Genomic DNA, 19,735 nt, shown 5'->3' with positions numbered 1-19,735 from the left:
AAATTTAAAGTTTCAGTATACTGTATAATTTTTGCAGGTGCATTATTCTAACGTATATTTCATTTATGTATCCGCAAAAGAACGAGGCCTGGCACCTGATGGTCAGTTATATCACAGAGTGCATTCAATAAAACTTTTTGTATATTTATAAGCAGTGGAGGTATTTTAGAGACAATACCGAACACCAAACCTAAACAACCTCAATGGAAATGAATAATTCATTGAAGGCGCTGTCGTTTTTCCTTACCCGTTGATATACTATCCACTTGTTGCAACTGGAGTGAGGGTGGCTCCGTATCCATAGCAACCACCCGATCCCTCCTATATGCCCCCACACGGGGGGTGTCGGACAAGTCAAGAGCAGAGTGGGCCTGCGTCACCGGGTAATTACACTTCTAAAGCTTTTGATGAAGTGGGGCTTATGTAGAAGTGATTTAATGGCAACGACGCGTATCGTATGGAATAGTCATGTTTGAATATTTTGATTTATACACTCCTTGTGAAAGAAGTAGCACTTTGTGGATTGTCACAATTTTTTAATTATTATTGTTGTTCAGTAGGGTTGCCTGGAAAAGATTATTGGTAATAATGACGTCCGTTGCTTTATAATTTTTATTTATATATTTTAAGTGGTTTTGTGATCTAATGTTATATTGTATAATTATTAAGTGTGTAATGAAGTGTAAAAATCACACCGAAATTAATTTTTATTTTCAATAAGCGTTCGTTCTAGTTTAGGCACACTAGTACCTCAACTCAAAAATCAATTTACGTTAACTCAAAAACTTAAATTTAATAATTTAGTCATGCTTAAAAAGTGGTTAAATGTGTTTGTCTTATTTTGTTTCTTAAAGCATTAATTTATCTGTTTATTCCCTATGAGGCAGAGGAGAATCACTGTGGAGGCCTACTGTGATCCTTGAGCTTCGTATTTCAAATCACGACAAGTCATTCCGACTCTCTCTGCCTCATCTGCAACTGTATGTCGCCAGGTTTCCTTCCGCTTATCTTGCGGGTTCTATTCAAGCATCTGCTTGGGTATATTAGAATCTCGTCTATAGGCTGGTGCCTAGGGCGGCAGACTTTTAGCGCGGCAAATTTGTATACTGATGTTTTTGCTACCTCATAAAGTTCAATTATTACAAGATTAATTCCTGTACACGGCCCTTACTAGGTAGATTATCTTCGGTAGGACACCAATGCCAGAAAGTCGAAACTATATTCTACTCCATCTCAGCATATAGCAAGGTTTTTCGAAGTCAAGTCAAGTAAATAGTTTTTACTATCTTCTCAATCGAACTCCTCAACGCAAAGAAAATTATAATGATTTAAGAAGATTTTCAAAATAAGGTAATATAATAGGTAGTTGAATTTGACAGAAATCCTTATAAAATTGGGCAGATTTTTGTCACGCTTTGTAAGAATTCTTTTTCAGAGCAAAGTAAAAAAAATAGTTCTCTGTGGGCCACCAGGCTTCAATATTGATCTCAGTTTACGCTCCTATTACGCTCGAACCCAATAATTAATCCACAATCTCAGATTGTTTTCAATTGTTTTGAACGCCCGAACCCAATAATTTATCAACAATCTCAGATTGTTTTCAATCATATATAAATATATATATTCAATAACCAAACCCTACGAAGCTTATCCATTTTTGGCGACGGATAGAATGCAATCTCTTCGCTCTTTTCACTTATATTTGATAATCAATATAAACCAAATAAAGTAAAAAAACCGTACAAATAATATTAAAACATACATGTCTATGTTTAGAACATATCAAAAAACTTTTTTATAATTTTAAAAACTGGTATAAGGTAAATCTTAAGATAGAATATTGGCACAGTTAAACTGTCTTTTTCATACAAAGATCTATCCGACTTACCATGGATAGCTTGTATCGACAGATGGCTCTTACAATCCGTTGATTGGTTCTGGCACACTTTTTACAACATTTGTATTAAATTTGTATATCTCAGATGGTCAAAAATAGATTGAGTTGGGTTATTGGATGTGGGCGTTAATCGCGACTGGTATGTACACCTTGGACAATATACTTATCTTATTATCTATTAATGTAAGTTTCAAATAAACAATTGCGTTGCTCTGTAAACAAAGTTTTTATTTTCGTACTTAGACACCCAATACTAAATACAATTTTTTTGCAAGAATAACTGACTTCGATCATATTTTTTTTTTTATTCTTGAAGCAGAGTTGTTTTTAAATTTATATTACAGCGCTTACGATGTTTAGATATTTAGTATTTTTCTACTAACTCTATCCCGAACATCAGGAATCATATGAAACATGCTAGTGTTTGTAACTCGAAAAATATCCGAAAATACGTGTTTCTTTTTCGATAACTTTCGACAAGTGAAAAAGATATTTTTATCAAAAAAGGCGAATAATGTTCAGTTTTATTTAATTTATCAAAATGAAGTGAAAATGACGCAACATTAAAAATAATAAATAGCATATAATCCAAACGTAACCTTTGCTACTCCTTAAGTACTTACTTTAAACATTTTACCTTACCTAGTTTACCTATTTCTTGTAGGTACGCAATAAAAGTTAGTCTTGCTTTTATTATTGAATATAGTATTATTATCATAACAGTTTTTGATATTTTTTTGCTGTTTTAACAGATGGTTCTTTTGCCACATAAGTTTAAGGACCTGGATGGCCGAGCTTTGCTCGGTATTTTTTATTTTTTTATAAATTGTGTTTTTTGGATTTTTTGGATTAAATTTGACACTAGATTTTTAATTCTGTAAAAATGTGTAATAAGTTAAATAAAACTTCGCAAGATGAGTCTTGAATTTTTCCTTAGCTTAATTGATATTATGGATTTCTGCTTGCACTGTCGCCATCGTAATATAAGCAGGAATTTTCGGTATATTTATATATACTGGTATAATTCTTTATTTGTCTTTATACAGAGCTAGCAAAAAAACTTCGCGGAACATAAAATACAGTTAATGTATGGTACAGCTACACGCCCATTTAGCGTAAAAAATGTTTTAGTAAACCTCCCGCGTTGATCGTCTCCACGAGGCGAGAGAGAAAACGCTTGCGCTCGTTGCCTCGCCACCTTTCACATTTTTTATCGATTTTTGATTGCCAAGTCAGAGAACGCAAGAGGGTGAGGCGAGAACATCAACCACTCTCGCGCTTGCTCATTTTATAGGTAACTACTGTAAGGATGCGCACGTTTTCTTATCGCAACGGAGTGGATTAACGAGTTGTGTATGGCTTTTATATACTTTACCAAATGGAACCAATTATTTGGCATCTAAAAGTGGGATCAGATACGGATGGATGGCTATACTTGCGCAGCTTTTACTCGCCAATATAGGTACGTGGGCCGAGGTGCCTCGTGAGAATCTGGAGAAGGCTTAGATGAAACGAAGGCGTCTAGACAGCATCTCTAGTCCAATCATAGACACGCAACATTATCATCCTAGGACTTCTACTTAGATACACCAAAATATACAAATGTAATATGTACAATATAGAGGCTTAGACAACATGCCTTAACAGTAGCGTATGTAGAAAATCGAAAACTGAATTTGTATGTAAATGACGAAATACTTAAGTGCGAGCGAAACAGAGTATCAGTTTTTCTGTCTCTATTTGCGTTTCGGGTTTTATTTGTTTACCACCGAGCCCTTGGTGGTAAACAAGTTTTCACCGCTTACTGATAAATCTGTGAAACCCAAGTCAAACCCATAATTTAAGACTTTATCATTATAAGAGATGTATTTAAAGTGTAAGTCATGGTGAATTAATGCATAATTGGCTGTAAAAGCTATAGTAAACGAAAAGAACCAAACATAACCTTTGATCGGTAAGTAGCTTATTTTGTCACGACTCAGTAACTTTGTTCAAGAATTATTCATTCGGATGTGTATTTTGGTCAATAATAAGCAATCTTCAATGAATTAATACTTCGACACAATAACACTTCCAAAATTATTTTTCAGTGCAAACCGACTAAATTGCGAATCATGTTACCAACGTCAGGTAGTTGCCACACTTCGTGTCCTTTGTAAATAGTTGGATTATAATATTCGCTATCTCTTCTTCGTACGCTGATGCCTGGTCTATACCATAGTCCGTCTACGGCTTGTTGTCAAAGTACAGTCACAGTGGTGTGACACTCTTGTGTAATGTCATGCATATATTATACCTATCAAAGTCATTAGAACTTCCCTCCTCCGCCCTCGACCCCCACTCTCCTTTTCGTAATTCAAGAAAGTTTAGGTTCAAAGTCTGGGTTCAAATTTCGTAGAACCGATTTTAGGAGTTGATTTTAATTAAATTAATTGTTTTATAAAGTTATCTATTAAAATGTCCAATAGTAAAATGTTTAATGCTCTAAAAATCCTAAAGCACCGTAATGTTAACTTTTTCAACCGTAAGTACAGTAGAAACTTTTATATTTTTTTTCAAGATATACTGTTTATTTAATCCTAAAATAGTATTAATTATTACAAAAAAGGCATAAAGCAAAAAGAGGTAAAAATGTGTATATTTTTAGGGATGCATGGTCGGTCATTTGCGGCTGCGGCAGCTAACAATGTTCACACCAAGTGCAAGTTAGTCAATGGTGTCTATGTAATAACTTTAGACTCGCCAAATGTTAAGGTAAATATATAACCATACTTAAACCATGTGTATATTAAGAAAGAAAATACTAGATGTGTAGATAGATAATCCCAATAAAGGTATTTTTTAAAGTTTTTATAATTCAAAACTTTGTCTTGCAATGGGTAAATTCTATAATCAATATTCCCTAAGGAAATTAATATTTTTCCTTAGATGAGCTAGTCAAACCAACAAAATATTAGAATACCTGGATTGCATTATAAACATCTAATTTGTTAATGCTAATTTGTTTTCATGAAAGTTATGTCATTAAGTTTTATATAGTTTTCTACATCTGTATTATGTGATCACAACACTAAATACAAAGAACTTTTGTTAGAGCAATTTCTTTAAGACTTGAACATTGATGGTGAGGATAATATGTTAAAAAAATCTATGTAAAGTATCTTCTCAGACAATATTTATTATAATTTTCATATTAACTCTGGAAAGTTTTTGTATATCAGGTTAATTCATTAAACACCGCTGTCATGGATGAAGTTAAGGGAATTATCAATGAAATTGAAACAAACCCTTCAATTGAAGCAGCTGTATTAATTTCTGGGAAGCCTGGATGTTTTATTGCTGGTGCTGATATTGGTATGATAGAAAGTTGTAAAACTAAGGAAGATGTTGTCGCATTAGCCAAGAATGGTAAGATAGTTTCCTTATCTTTGTAGAGTAAAAATTTATCTTGACCCTATCTGATTTTATACCTGGTAGAACTATTATTGTTTAGAGGGACAAAAAATTCTTAACAAAACATGCCAATGGTATTTTGGTATTATAACAGGGTCACCTGTTATAATACCATACTGGCCATATATATAAACTGAGACTGTTCAGAATACAAGTCTTAAATTTGTCTTTTACCAAAAAAAGTTAGTCCCATAAAATTATTTTGTCTATCATGTTACACTATATTTATCACCTTTTTTATGCACCTCCTCTTTCTCCTCCCTCTGAAAACACCTGTGATTACTTACACATACTTAAAAATATTAACTCCTCAATTGAAATAAGGTGAAACTAATATGATTAATATCATTCATAATAAGAATAATAAACTCACATCATGTCTAAACATGTAACATCTATAATACTGTCTAATTATCATCATGTTTACAATTAAAATTCTTAATATTTAAACTACATAGTAAGTTACAACTTCCACATCAAATTGTTGAACCAAAAAAATTGTATATATTAAGTTCACTCATACATGAAAACCAGTACACCCATAATCTATGCTTGACATGATAACTTGAAGTTGTTACTGTTGCATTTAAGCTATTATAACAATAAGAATTAGATTAATTTAAAAGTCAAATTTTAAAGTTGGTGGAATGATCATTAATTTGATCTACTATTATTTCAAGGTCATGCCATTTTCAAACAAATGGAGTCATCAAAAAAACCATACATTGCGGCTATACAAGGCAGCTGTCTTGGGGGTGGATTGGAGACAGCGCTGGCATGTCATTACCGTATTGCAGTCAAAGACAGCAAAACAGGCTTTGCCCTGCCTGAAGTTATGTTGGGACTGCTACCTGGTGGTGGTGGTACTCAGAGGTAAGACTAGTAATATTTGATATACATAGTAGACTTTTTTTTAAATTATTACTTGAGTATCAATATTGTTATTGAGTGTATTTTTTCTAATTCTGTTATTTTGACACAATTTTAAAAACAATATCTACCTGCTTGTGTGATGGTGTATAACTATGCAACACGCATAAAAATTGTGCATAATATTTCTATTATTAATAATAATTTATTATTTTTAACTTTAAGGCTGCCAAAATTAACTTCAGTACCCACAACTTTGGACCTAGCGTTAACAGGAAAAACAGTGAAAGCTGACAAAGCTAAGAAGTTGGGAATTGTGGACTTATTGGTCTCTCCACTTGGACCTGGTAATACAACACAGTATATTCATAATCTCACAGTTTTTTTAGTTTATAGTTGTTGTTGTGATTTCAAACCAGATGCAACAGAAAAAGCGACAGTAAAAAGAGACAGACACATAAATTCATAAGAATTAACGTGGGAGAAACTAAGATAGAAGGCATTATAGTCTCTTTTTACTGCTGCTTTTTCATTTTATCGACTTTCAAACTTTCTTTATTTTAGTTTTTTCCAAATTAAAGATTAAAAATATACTGTTTTCAAAGGATGTTTAATAAATTTATATAGTGAAAAACGTCTTATTTACATATGATTAATTATAAAAACTTTGTTTTTGAAGGGTTCACTCCTACCATTTGTGACTTACACACATGTCTTTTTTTTACATATAGATACCTGAAATTAATTCAAATACATACTTCAAATTGAAATTCAGGATGAACTCAATTTTGAAATAACCTAAAAATGTTGCTTAAAATATGACATTATTTATTTTTAGCTTAATTACAGTAATAATGTAAAAACCAAATCTCATACTAATTAAATAAAATTTCAAATGGTCTCAGAATTTTAATGAGGTAGTTGTAATGTGTCTATCATTATTAGAAAAGCAATTATAAAATTAAAATTTATTTTATATTTAAACAAAGGATTTTAAATTGCTATTATGTTGTAAAAAAGAATTAAATACTTCTAATTTTAAAATGTTGAAAATAGATTCTAATTAATTTTTTTGTATTCAGGCCTTGTTACACCCCAAGAAAATACAATGAAATATTTAGAACAAGTGGCCATTCAGGTAGCAAAGGACATTGCGTCTGGAAAAATAAAAACTGAGAGGAAAAAAGGTATGATGGATAAAATAATGGCTACGGCAATGCAATGGGAGTTTGTTAAGAATATGATTTTCAACAAGGCAAAGGAGCAGGTTATGAAAGCATCTAATGGACTTTACCCGGCTCCATTAAAGGTTATCTTTTATTCATATTCAAAATTCGAATTACAAACTCTAAATATTATTTTTATATACGGCCTGTATTTAAAAAAAAAGTTATAAGACCTATTATTTATGACTGAATGTGTCCAATTACACAAATCGACAAAAGAATACTTTGATAACCCTGATTGAGTTTTCATCAATACAGGACGTAACACTAATTAATACTGAATTTTAAAGAAAAGTACAAATGATTTATTAGAAAGTAATTGCACTGATGTAGTTTGTATAAAGTTGATCATTAAATCATTTCTTCTAATTTTGCCGTAACACTAATTAATACTGAATTTTAAAGAAAAGTACAAATGATTTATTAGAAAGTAATTGCACTGATGTAGTTTGTATAAAGTTGATCATTAAATCATTTCTTCTAATTTTGCCGTTTATACTTTTCACTCAGTATAGATTATAGAAGCAGATATAAATTCAAAGACCAATTGCTTTATGTAAATTTTGGGGAATTATTAGATTTTAGAAGTAGTAAGAACTGGAGTGGACAAAGGACCAGTAGCAGGATACGAAGCTGAAGCACAAGGATTTGGTGAATTGGCCATGACTCCCCAAAGCAAAGGCTTAATTGGCCTCTTCAGAGGACAGACTGAGTGCAAGAAGAATAGATTTGGCAAGCCTAAGACTAGTGTTAAAACAGTAAGTCATTTCTACAATGTTACCTACACTTTATTTTCTTTCTTTTTCTTTTGGTCTACCCTCACAGAGTATAGACAAAATATATGGATCTACAATATTCTTTTAATCATGCCTTTTATTTATTATCTATATTTTTTGTATTTTATATACTTAATCATTACAAAATTATTATTTTTTATGGTTAAAAATTTTACCAGCTGGGCAGACAGGATTTACAATATTATAAACTTAAGTATTAGCTTACTGTCTCTAGTTCTTCCCTTGGCTCTATCTTTTCTGGCTTCTATCTGATGACCTCCACAACTTTAAATTTTTTTACCAACGACTACCTCAATTGTTGTCTGCGTTTTAACTCCTTTTCTGCTTGGTGTTGTGCGATATGTCATTCCAAAGCTTTCAGATGACGTGTTGAAACAGACTTCGAATTCACAAATTTCTGGATAGCAACTGTTTTTATTTTGAAGAGGTGAAAGGTCGATTTTCTCCAAAAGTACTCAATAGTTTTTTTATATATTTATGTTGTTTTATTCACCTTTTTAACACTATAAATTATCACTTTTAAAAACAATGGGTCGTCACTTAAAATTTTGAGCCGCATTCACTTTTTTTGTTTTTCATTCAAAAACACACTATTTTTTGATACAAAGATTGTATCACAAAATGAAAAGCACCACTGTGTTTCTCTCACGAGCGCGGTTCTTTTGATGTATAGCACTTATTTTTAGCTATTTTTTACACTGATAAGAACTTGTTTTAGTCGGGAGCACGTTAAAAACGATCCCATCGGCACGGCCGGCGTTTGGACTGCGACTCTAACTCTTAGGTTAATGACCCATGACTGTGCTTACAGCATGTGAAATGTCAGTTTTAATTTTAAATAATTGCATAAATTTTATTAATTATAATATATCAAAAGAAGTCTCGTGGAAAATGTATGATTATGATACGCAATAAATATTTTCTTTTTTAAAAATCCATTTATTATGATTATTTTAAGATTTTAAGGCCATGTTTCTTACAGATACTCTTAATAACACTTAATTTTTCGAGTTAATCAAATACACTGCTTTTATTTACTACATGAATTTATTTATTTCAAGTCCTGTCAAACTATAATGACGTAAACACATTTACGTCATTGTTGTGACGGCCATTCAGGGCTGCTCCTCCATATCCCACGAGGGTTCGCACAGACTATCATCCATTCATGACTGATTAATAGATTGGAGTTCTCGGAGCCGGTTTGATGGGCGCTGGCATCGTGCAAGTGTCCATAGACAAGGGCTACAACGTAGTTTTGAAAGACGCGACTACTGCAGGCCTATACAGAGGAATGGGACAAATTCAGAACGGCCTTGCCAATGCTGTTAAGCGTAAACGAATCTCCGCGTAAGTTTTTTTAAATTTCATATTGCTGAAAATTATGATCATTCAAAATCTTGTCTTTGACATAGTTGATTAATTAGTTGTAGATTTCTATTAGAAAATTACTTAAAATGCAATTACAGTCACAATAGAAATATTTTTTAAAGTAAAAATACATTGAACCCGCTTTCGTATATAGTAACGGTTGTTACCTACCTCTTGATGCTATTATTAGAAGAAAAACTCTTTTAATCCATACAACAATTGGTTAGTATATATGTCTTTATGTTAGTTAATATAAGTTTTAAACAAAATTTAAGTTAGATTTATATTTTAATTGGTAAATTTTTTGTATGGTATTTTAGGGTAAAAGGCTACACCATATTTTTCCATTTCTCTTTGTTGAGCAACATCTTCCAGTTTGTCCTCGCTAGTTCTTTAATGTCATCTGTCCATCTTTTCTTTTGTCGTCCTATACCTCTCTTTCCAGTAGGTCCAGTCCATTTCGTTATTTCTAGTGTCTATCCTTTATCCGGTGCTCTAGCAATATGACCTGCCTATTTCCAATTAAGGTTTGAGCTTATTCAAGTGCATCTGTAATTTTTGTTTTTTTGTAATATAATATAAAATAGCCTTTTTTCGGACTTGACTGTATTTTCTTTATTTTCGTAGTTCTTTTGTTTCACTTTTGCGTGTCCGTTTGCCAGGTGGCAAAGGCCTCCTCCAATCTTCTCCATTCTGACCTTTCTATGGCCACTCTACCCCATGTTGTTCTCGCGACTTGTCTAATGTCGTCGTCCCACCTTTTGTGTGGTCTCTCTTTCTCTTTCCATCTCTTGGGTACCATTGTGTGATTTTACTTCATTTATCTTTTCTCGTGATCATGTGGCCTGCCCATTTCCGAAATTATTATATCTTTAATAATATTATATACATCATTTCGTTATCCCTCATCATATTAATTTTCTTCTTGAATTCTTTCAATCTGTAACTCTCCTACTAAGGAATAAATAGTAACAATAAATGGAAAAATTGTTATAAATTTACAGTTTACAAAAAGACAAGCACTTGTCAAATCTTTTACCAACATTGGATTATGCGAAGTTCAAGACAGCGGACTGTGTGATCGAAGCCGTGTTCGAAGATATTAATATCAAGCACAAAGTCATTAAGGAGATTGAAGCGGTGGCTCCCAGTCACTGTATAATCGCTACTAACACAAGTGCAATCCCGATCACCAAGATAGCCGCTGGTAGCAGTCGCCCGGATAAAGTTATTGGTATGTATATATACATGAACAAAATATACCAGGCACAAATTATGGATGTTCATTAATTATGTATCGTGTGTCACATCTTTTTATTTCGGGAATACAAATATAAAAAAATATGTATTTTTTAATATTTTGTGGGTAGTTATCAAATGCGATCATAGTGTACGGTTCCTGGGTCATCAGGTGGTAGAAATAATAGAAGATTTGTAGATTACCTTATATTCACCACTTCCGTATAACAATAGACTATGAGCGATATACTAAAACAATTGAAGAGAGTGCCGACGTCTGGCTATGCTCTCGGGGTGTAACTCCCATGACTTAGTAAAATGCAGATGAAGAGAGTGCCTGCGGACGGCTATACTCTCGGGGCGTGACTCCGACGATTTAGGAAATCGTCCTGCTTATAACTAATCCAGGTGAACAACCACGGCACGTACATACAATGGAAATCTCCACGTTTGTAGCTGAGCATGATGTATGAACCTTGGCACGTACACAGGGAAACATCACGCTTACAAGACTAAGAAACCTAAATAAACAAAATGTACAGCCTTGGCTCGTACACATAGTAACCGTTATACCCTCATGGACAATATATTTATTGTTTGACTCAGTTTGGTCGGCATGAACGACTAATGGCAAGTAGCCCTTTAAAAATACGACTTCCAAATTAAAATATTTTTAGACATTTTGCTCTTCGTGGCAATAGATAGCATTAACATGGCATTTAAATAGTCTAGGTCATAGAACCAAATAGTTATCGTAGTCTATTCATTTATTTACCTGAAACATCTATGCTTAAAAAAATTAGAAAATATGACGTCACAGATTTTACAAACATACACATAAATTAAATTAAAACTAAATTATAAACTAGCATAGAAATAAACAAAGTAAGAGTAAAACATCACTAAGAGCGTAATAACAAAATTACTTTAGGTGCGATGATTGTTATCACATATTATGTATGTATATCAATGTTTTCATGATTTTAGTAATGAAATTGTAAAATTAATTATATATAAATATTCACAGGCTGTCTAGTATTTTCGTATATATATACCTAGTACGGGTGTTTTTTTATACAACAGGGGGTAAACGGGCAGGAGGCTCACCTGATGTTAAGTGATACCTCCCCGCCGCCCATGGACACTCTCAATGTTATATAATATAATAATAATTTGTAATCGAAATATTTTTTAAAGGTATGCATTACTTCTCCCCGGTGGACCGTATGCAATTACTCGAAATTATCCGTCATCCGGGCACAAGTGATGATACAGCGGCTGCCGCAGTAGACATCGGTCTGAAACAAGGCAAAGTGGTCATTACTGTGGGAGATGGACCAGGATTCTATACTACTCGGATATTGTCTACTATGTTGAGTGAGGCCATGAGGTTAGTATAGAGCAATTGAACTTTCACAGACGAACAATTATAAGTTCATATTTTTATATATTACATTAAAACTGAAAGAAATCATTGCTAAGTTCAGTCTTTTTTAACGAAACGTACCAATTCTTAAATGGACGGCAACTCGCGATCCCTCTGGGATTGAGTTTCCATGAGCTTACTTAACATCAAATGAGTCTCACTATTCTATAAAAAAAATAGATTGACTCACAGAACAGATTTTTTTTTTTTACTTATGTAACTTAAATGACGTTGTGGCAAATGACATTTTCCTTTGAATTATTGTAATGTAGAGGGAGGTTATAACTTGCTGAGTTTCTTGTCTGTTCTTCTCAGAACAAGGCCTCCAAGGATGGCGTAGTTTTGCTCTTTCGCGAATTTTGTAAACGTTTTTGACATTCATATGCATGCCCTAAAACGCATCTAAATTGAATAAATGAATTTTCTTCGCATATTATTTGTATATAAGAAGTAATACGCGATCACAAGTTAGTTACATTTAATTTAAAAATCAATTTTTATTCTCTGTGTTGTGAGTAAAATTAATTTTTAAATTAAAATAATTTACAAGTTCTAATATGTATAAGACTGAACAAACGCAGGCTGCAATTTCCCCGTACTAGACTATGTAAAGTTAGTAATTCTTTTTTGGGGAAAGGGATACTCTTCTTTAATAAAATCCCAGAGGCTCTTTTATCTCTGCCTTTTAATAAATTTAAGAAATGTATTAAAGAAAAGCTGTGTAAAAAGGCTTACTATAAAGTTATTGATTATCTAGTTGATAAAAGGGCCTGGGACTAGTGCTGGGCAGGCTGCCTCTAATTAATTTGATATATTTGTTTTAAATATTGTTTGATGATTTGCTTTTTTAAAAGAGTACCGAGAGTTTTTTACGCCGGCTTTTTCTCTCGGCCTACACCCTCTGTCTTTGCCGATGAGTAGGGATGCCTACAAGTTCGAATTGATTGACGTGGAATAAGTGATACCTAGAAGATCTTATGTTCCAAAATAAACGTATTTTATTTTATTTATTTTTTTTTACTGAATCATTTCCGTTTCCTGCTGCTTCCGTAACATCGCAGCGCCTAAAGTATAATCAAATAGAGGCCTAAATATTATGTAAACATCTTTGTATACCTTTTGGGTCAAAATTGATAGCGTATTTAGACATTTCTCGGACTTTGCTTACCGCAAACTTTGTAGATCTGTGGCCCAGTGAAATTGGATTTGAATTCTGTCTGGGCTGACAAAAATCTGGGACAAATTTTTACAACGTCCAAAAATATTCACATCGTACATAATTGTATTGCTATAAATAATTTCATTTAAAACTTTTCTGATTGACGACGATTTAAGTTTCAAAATATTTTTAGGTTATTGCAAGAGGGTCTAGACCCAAAGGACCTAGACAAGAGGACTAAGGAGTTTGGCTTCCCCGTGGGTGCTGCTACACTCGCTGACGAAGTCGGAATCGATGTAGGCGCGCATATCGCTGCAGACTTGGCTAAGGTAATTATTATCTTATTAGGAGGATTTACACACACATCCTCATACAATGAACATTCCCAGGCACGCCTCGATAAGAAATTATACGTACATTGTTAGGACAAAATATTTGACGTATTTTAAAATTTAAAATTAAATCAAAATAAAATATTATCTTGTTTTAAGAAAACTGTGAATTCTTATTAAACACTTAAATAAAATATATTATAATAAATAAAATAGAATGGGTTCCATTTTAAGCTATCGACTAGGTGCTTGCTTTTTTAATACAATGTTTTAATTATACAAATCATTTTATATATAAATTTATTAAAAATTTATATGCATACACAACATATAAAAATTTCCATAGCAACTAAAATGTGTCATCTTTTATGAGAAAAAGCTGTGTAAATACACAAACAAATTTAAAAAGGGCTAAGGAAACATGTAGATCTACGTAAGATTTTTTCACTAATGTATTTTGTATCTAATAACATAACTCACATCGTAATAATCAAGACATTATAAATGTTGTCGCTATTCGTCGCTTCTAAAAATGTAATGTAAAGTAAATATGTCCCATTTGCTAAAATAGATGATGATATGATAAAGCAACAGTCAGCTCAATATTTTAATAAATATACATATTACATAAAGTAGAAATCCATTGCTATAACAAGTCTATTTATCTATGACTAGCTGACCTGGCAAACGTCGTCTTGCCAAACTACTACCTTTAACTCAGCGCCATCTGTTAGAATTGTATCAAATAATAAACAAATGTTAATGTTATCGTAATTTTAGTAAGGATGCCTATTTTTTTGAAAATGAAATATAGCCTATGTCACTCAGGAATGATGTAGCTTTCCAACAGTGAAAGAATTTTTCAAATCTGCCAAGTAGTTTCGGAGCCTATTTAATTCATACAAACAAACAAACAAAAAATCAAACCTTTCCTCTTTATAATATTAGTATAGACTACTGGTGTTATTACAAATTCTGTGCGTATTATTCAAATTGACAGCGTTCCATGTTGATCTTGGTTTGAGATATTCACATAGGTTTTGTTTTAACAGACAAGATGTTGTTCAACTTTCTATGTCTAAAAATGATATTTTTGTCTATGATAAAGATTAAATTTTCACTTCTTCTTCACCTTACGTGACATTGCACATAGAACGGATTTTTTTTTCGGTAAACTATAAACTGTTAACTAAACATTTTTCCATTTATTAAGATAATATTTTATAAAAATGCAGGCCTTCGGTGAAAGAATCGGCGGAGGAGACTTAAACATTATGCAGGACTTAGTCAAATCTGGATTTATGGGCAGGAAGTCCGGCAAAGGCTTCTACGTATACGAGAAAGGTACCAAGAACAAGGATGTAAATATGGATGCAATTCAAATGCTTAAAGACAAATACTCTTTGGAACCGCGAGGGGCTTCCACACCGGAAGACCATCAGTTAAGAATGGTTTCTAGGTAAGCTTACAAAAAGTTATTATTAGACTGGGAATTTTTTAAATATTTACATATTACACGTAATTCTAATTAGTGTGTCATCTATAGAGTCACAATCCCAAATTGAACGCTGTCAAATGTCAACATACAGAAAAAAATGTATTGACAGCTTGCGTATAGGTCCTTTAGTCATTTTGATGGGTTATTTGGACCGCTACGAGTATATACAACTTTTAGACCTTAGCCACTGGGTTATACGGGCCTGTTAGTGAAAAGATTGCATGAGGAACTACCTTTAAAGCTGAAGGAACTGTGCACCATCCTTCCACTAATGGACCAGCGTTGTTAGACTGGTCGAGTTTTCTCTCTTCTTACATACTCGTGAGAACAACACGTAAATACGTAGTATAAACAACTATATCGATATTTCTATAAGAGTATCGCCAACGGTATCGTATCGGCAAAAAGGCGAATCGATGCATCTAGAATAACCATTATCTTAAGGCATATTCTAAACACAGAGGTAATCTAGTCTAACTAATATCTTCTTTGTTGTCTGACATTTTGGCACCTCTAAATACAATATATATGTTTTGGAATATTAAATCTTAAATTCATAGAATAACTTACAAAATATCTTGTTTTACATTTTCTCTTTACCCTTTCTTTTCAGATTCGTCAACGAAGCGGTGCTCTCTCTAGAAGAGACAATCCTACACAGTCCATTAGAAGGTGATATTGGTGCTGTTTTCGGTCTTGGCTTCCCGCCTTTCACTGGCGGACCTTTCAGGTAATTTTATTTCAATACAATATCCTCTTCATCATTCTTATTTGCTATGTACCAAAATTGTGTAGTTTTAATTTTTTCATATTAAGTTATATTCCATATTAAGTAAGGTGATTACTGTTGGGCTATGTAATCTAGTTAACAAGTTAAAAACATGAAAAATAGGGAGAAAGGTCCTAAAAATATGAGCGATGGCTCATTCGATTCGGAATCACCTCTAGAAAAATGTTTTTGTAGCATTTTGGTGCAGGTTAAAAATTGCAATTATTATTAACAAAATAAGATGAAAAAAAATGATATTTCGTTTTTTGTTAATGACTCGAAAAATATTAACATTTAAGCAATATTGATCAAATTTCCAATAAAAAAGGCCTAATTCCCTATTTTGTTAATAACAATTGAAATTTTTAACCTGCACCAAAATCCTTCAAAAACATTTTTCTTTTTTTTTTGAACTTGTTGACTAGACTAATGTCATATGTCTTGTCTATAACTTGTCAATATAAGAAAAAAGGTAATTTAACACTGCTGCAACGAACAACAGCCGCACAGATCCTAAACATTTTCGAACCTCTTAGGCCACTAATCTATAAAGTTTATTGAATCACGATCCTCACCACACATGTTTGATATAAGCAAAGTTTATTCATTTCAATATCTATTAATAAATTTTACTATTTAGAAATTATTTTTATCTGCTTTATAAATAAAATTTTAAAAAGCGAATTAAAGTGGGCTATTTTTAATCCACATGTACATGCCATACTTATCAGGTAATAAAGGTAAACAAATAATGTGTGGTATTTTTCATAGATGGGTTGACCAATTTGGAGCGGATAAATTAGTGAAAAAGATGGAAGAATACCAAGGCTTATATGGAGCTCCTTTTAAACCAGCGCAGACCCTAGTTGATATGGCCAAAGACAGTAGTAAGAAGTTCTACAAAAAATAATAGTCCCATATACCTTCCAGTGAAATGCAAGTTGAAATTATAAATATTGCAATATCCATACTGAAAGAGATTTATAAAACATTTTCTAAGATTTTGGATGATTGTTAAGGTTGTCGTTTTATATATTGTGTATTTTTGAAAGATTTTTAAGTATGCTTAAGAAAAAGTTAATTTATGATCAAGAAAATAAACTCTATTTATTAAAATGATATTTTATTTACAAATAAACACCGTTTTAGTGCTAAACATTTTTTGCAAGAACGCACGAAAATTCCGGTAGATATCTTATATCTCGGAATCGGCTCCAACGATTTTCATGAAATTTAGTATACGGAGGGTTTCGGGGGCGATAAATCGATTTAGCTAGGAATCATTTCTAGAAAATGTCATTTTATTCGGGTTTTATCAACTAAAACATAGAATTGCTTGTTTAAAGATGTCAGTCAAATAAAAACTTAAATATGAATATAATAATCTTTATTCGATAATTATATTCATATTTCACTAATTTTATTAGTATGTAATTCGTACTTAAATAAAATTTCCAAAAAACGCGATTTATAAAAAAAAATACCGAGCTAAGCTCGGTGATCCAGGTCCTTTGATTTAAAGGAAACAATGTTGTCAAATTAAACACTCTCATTTAGACTAATATAGTACTACTAATACAAATTTAATATCAATTTTAATAATTTAATTTGTATTAAAAAAACTTAATTGTGAATGAGAAAAAATTAAATTTCACTATTCACATCACAATTACACAAATATACAGTATTAACTATATTGTTTATCTACATAGTAATAATAATAAAAAAATATAAATAGAAAATTGAAACCAATTTTAAAAGTTTAGTCTCTGTGCCAGTGTACCTTTACCGCTTAGAGCATTTCCTCGCTGTATTGTATACTTATTCATTGAGCGAGGAAAGCACTGGGTCACCGGTATTATGTACCAGGCGCTTACTCCAAAGGGAACAAAATCAAAGAGAAAGGGTTTTTTATTATTTATTATATACATAATCTTAATTTTTTTTCTGTCCACCAGGTCGTCGAACATATTTAAATAATTAACTTATATTCATACAGTTTGTATTGCCAGTGACATAATATACAATATAACTTTTTTACCATTAAACCATCAAAAATTGCACGAACAACGTAATAAACCAATTGAAACACTGTCGCTCCATAGATATCCGATGCAAGAAACCTGTTCTTGTAGAGAATTCTCATTCAAATACAGAATATTATAATATAAACAGATCAGTATGTTTATGATATACTGCAGTCATTCAGGATATAATATGAGGATGAAAAGGATATAAAAGTATAAATATTAAGTTATGCGTTTTTTTAGCTAAGTTATTCTTAAAAGTAAAATTTAATAATTAATACAGGCTGCGTATATAGTATTTAACCTATTTGACATTTAGCTATGGCAGACGTTATATGTATCTGTAATGGCGGAGACCAAGAAAAGGTGGGCCGAGGGGCAAGTGGAATGCGGCGTAAAAAGAAGAAATATGGGAAACACCACTCACCTTTAGTCCTCAGGCACTTCACTTGTCTCCGTGGGAGAAGACCACGTATAGAATATTAAGCGGTGAGTACTTGGTACTCTGCGGTAGCGTAAACACAGTAGTAGAAGTGAGCAAGCGTGACCTCGCGACGGCGGTAGTGGCTTCTCTCTGAGGCGCGGGCGCAAGTCTCATGTCCCCTCCTTCCACACTTTAATATTGAGAGAGAGAGAGAGAGTGGTGTTTAAGGAACGGGTGCGGTTGGGACAGAAAATGAGGACAGAGAGGACTAAGGTGATTGGATGGCGTGAACATTGCCCCCGGCCTAAAAAACCTTTAGGTTTTTTATAAAGAGAAATGATAATAAAAAGACAAAAAAATAATAGTTATAACAATGAGAAAAGAAAATTGATATTCGCGATTGGTAAAAAAGATCATAGAACTATATGAGTTTGTTTAGCGGTTTGTAAAGCGATTTTGTAAAGCGGGTTGTAAAAGATTCGTAAAGCAGTTTGGAGAGCGGTGTATTAAGCGGTTGATCGAGCGGTTTTAAAGCGGTTTTGTAAATTGTTTTGTAAGCGGTTTTAAAGCGGTTTTGTAAGTTGTTTTGTAAGCGGTTTTATTAGCGGTTTTAAAGCGGTTTTGTAAGTTGTTTTGTAAGCGGTTTTGTAGGCAGTTTTATTGGTTCGGTAATGGGCATAAACGCACAACAGGCCTTTTATAAATTCCCGTTGCAGTTTTGACTAAAACTACTCTACAAATTCCATCTTTTCCGGGATAAATTTCCATTACCTTTCCTAAAGGCCAAGAAAGTGGAGAGACATTATCTGTCACTATAACTACAACTGTACCTATTGTGACAGGATTGGCTTGTGTATTCCATTTTGTTCTCGACTGTAGCAAATGGAGATATTCCAATTTCCATCGATTACTGAATGATTGTATCATACCATCCAACAACGCATATCGTTTTAAAAGTGAAACTGGTTCATCATCTACTTTCATTCTAGCGGGTATAAATTTTACTGGTGATGACATCAAGAAGTGAGCTGGAGTTAAAGCTGTGAGCTCAGATGGATCCTCACTTAAAAGTGTAAGCGGTCGAGAATTGATAACTGATTCAATTTGTGTAAGAACAGTTAACATTTCTTCATACGTTAGTAACTGTTCACCTACCACACGACGCAAATGGTTCTTAAAAGCCTTAACAAATATTTCGAAACAGCCACCAAAATGAGGACTTCGAGGAGGATTGAACTTCCACTGTA

The 19,735-nt window shown here is 32.7% G+C and overlaps 1 protein-coding gene across 1 annotated transcript; it reads left to right on the top strand.

The window, feature by feature from the left end:
- The first annotated feature begins 4,225 nt into the window (after positions 1-4,225).
- LOC110999633 (trifunctional enzyme subunit alpha, mitochondrial) lies at positions 4,226-17,153 on the top strand. The gene is made up of 14 exons (XM_045631603.1): positions 4,226-4,421; positions 4,545-4,651; positions 5,119-5,305; positions 6,031-6,223; positions 6,446-6,567; positions 7,303-7,529; positions 8,025-8,204; positions 9,427-9,593; positions 10,619-10,848; positions 12,051-12,243; positions 13,632-13,767; positions 15,006-15,229; positions 15,882-15,998; positions 16,809-17,153. Exons 1-14 carry the CDS (start codon positions 4,355-4,357, stop codon positions 16,945-16,947), a joined length of 2,289 nt encoding a protein of 762 aa, XP_045487559.1. The 5' UTR covers positions 4,226-4,354; the 3' UTR covers positions 16,948-17,153.
- The last annotated feature ends 2,582 nt before the right edge of the window (positions 17,154-19,735 follow it).

Source organism: Pieris rapae, chromosome 16 (genome assembly GCF_905147795.1).
Source record: "Pieris rapae chromosome 16, ilPieRapa1.1, whole genome shotgun sequence".
In the NCBI taxonomy this organism is placed as follows: Eukaryota; Metazoa; Arthropoda; class Insecta; order Lepidoptera; family Pieridae; genus Pieris; species Pieris rapae.
Note: the sequence above shows the minus strand (reverse complement) of the source record. Positions and strands in the feature narration are given on the sequence as shown.

What these genes read in the sequence shown, in the direction of transcription:
- LOC110999633 (XM_045631603.1), top strand. Translation starts at nt 4,355, where the DNA reads ATGTCCAATAGTAAAATGTTTAATGCTCTAAAAATCCTAAAGCACCGT. An exon ending in GGTGGTGGTGGTACTCAGAG is followed by an intron (nt 6,224 to 6,445) that starts GTAAGACTAGTA and finishes TTTAACTTTAAG; the next exon opens with GCTGCCAAAATTAACTTCAG. An exon ending in AAGCGTAAACGAATCTCCGC is followed by an intron (nt 9,594 to 10,618) that starts GTAAGTTTTTTT and finishes ATAAATTTACAG; the next exon opens with TTTACAAAAAGACAAGCACT.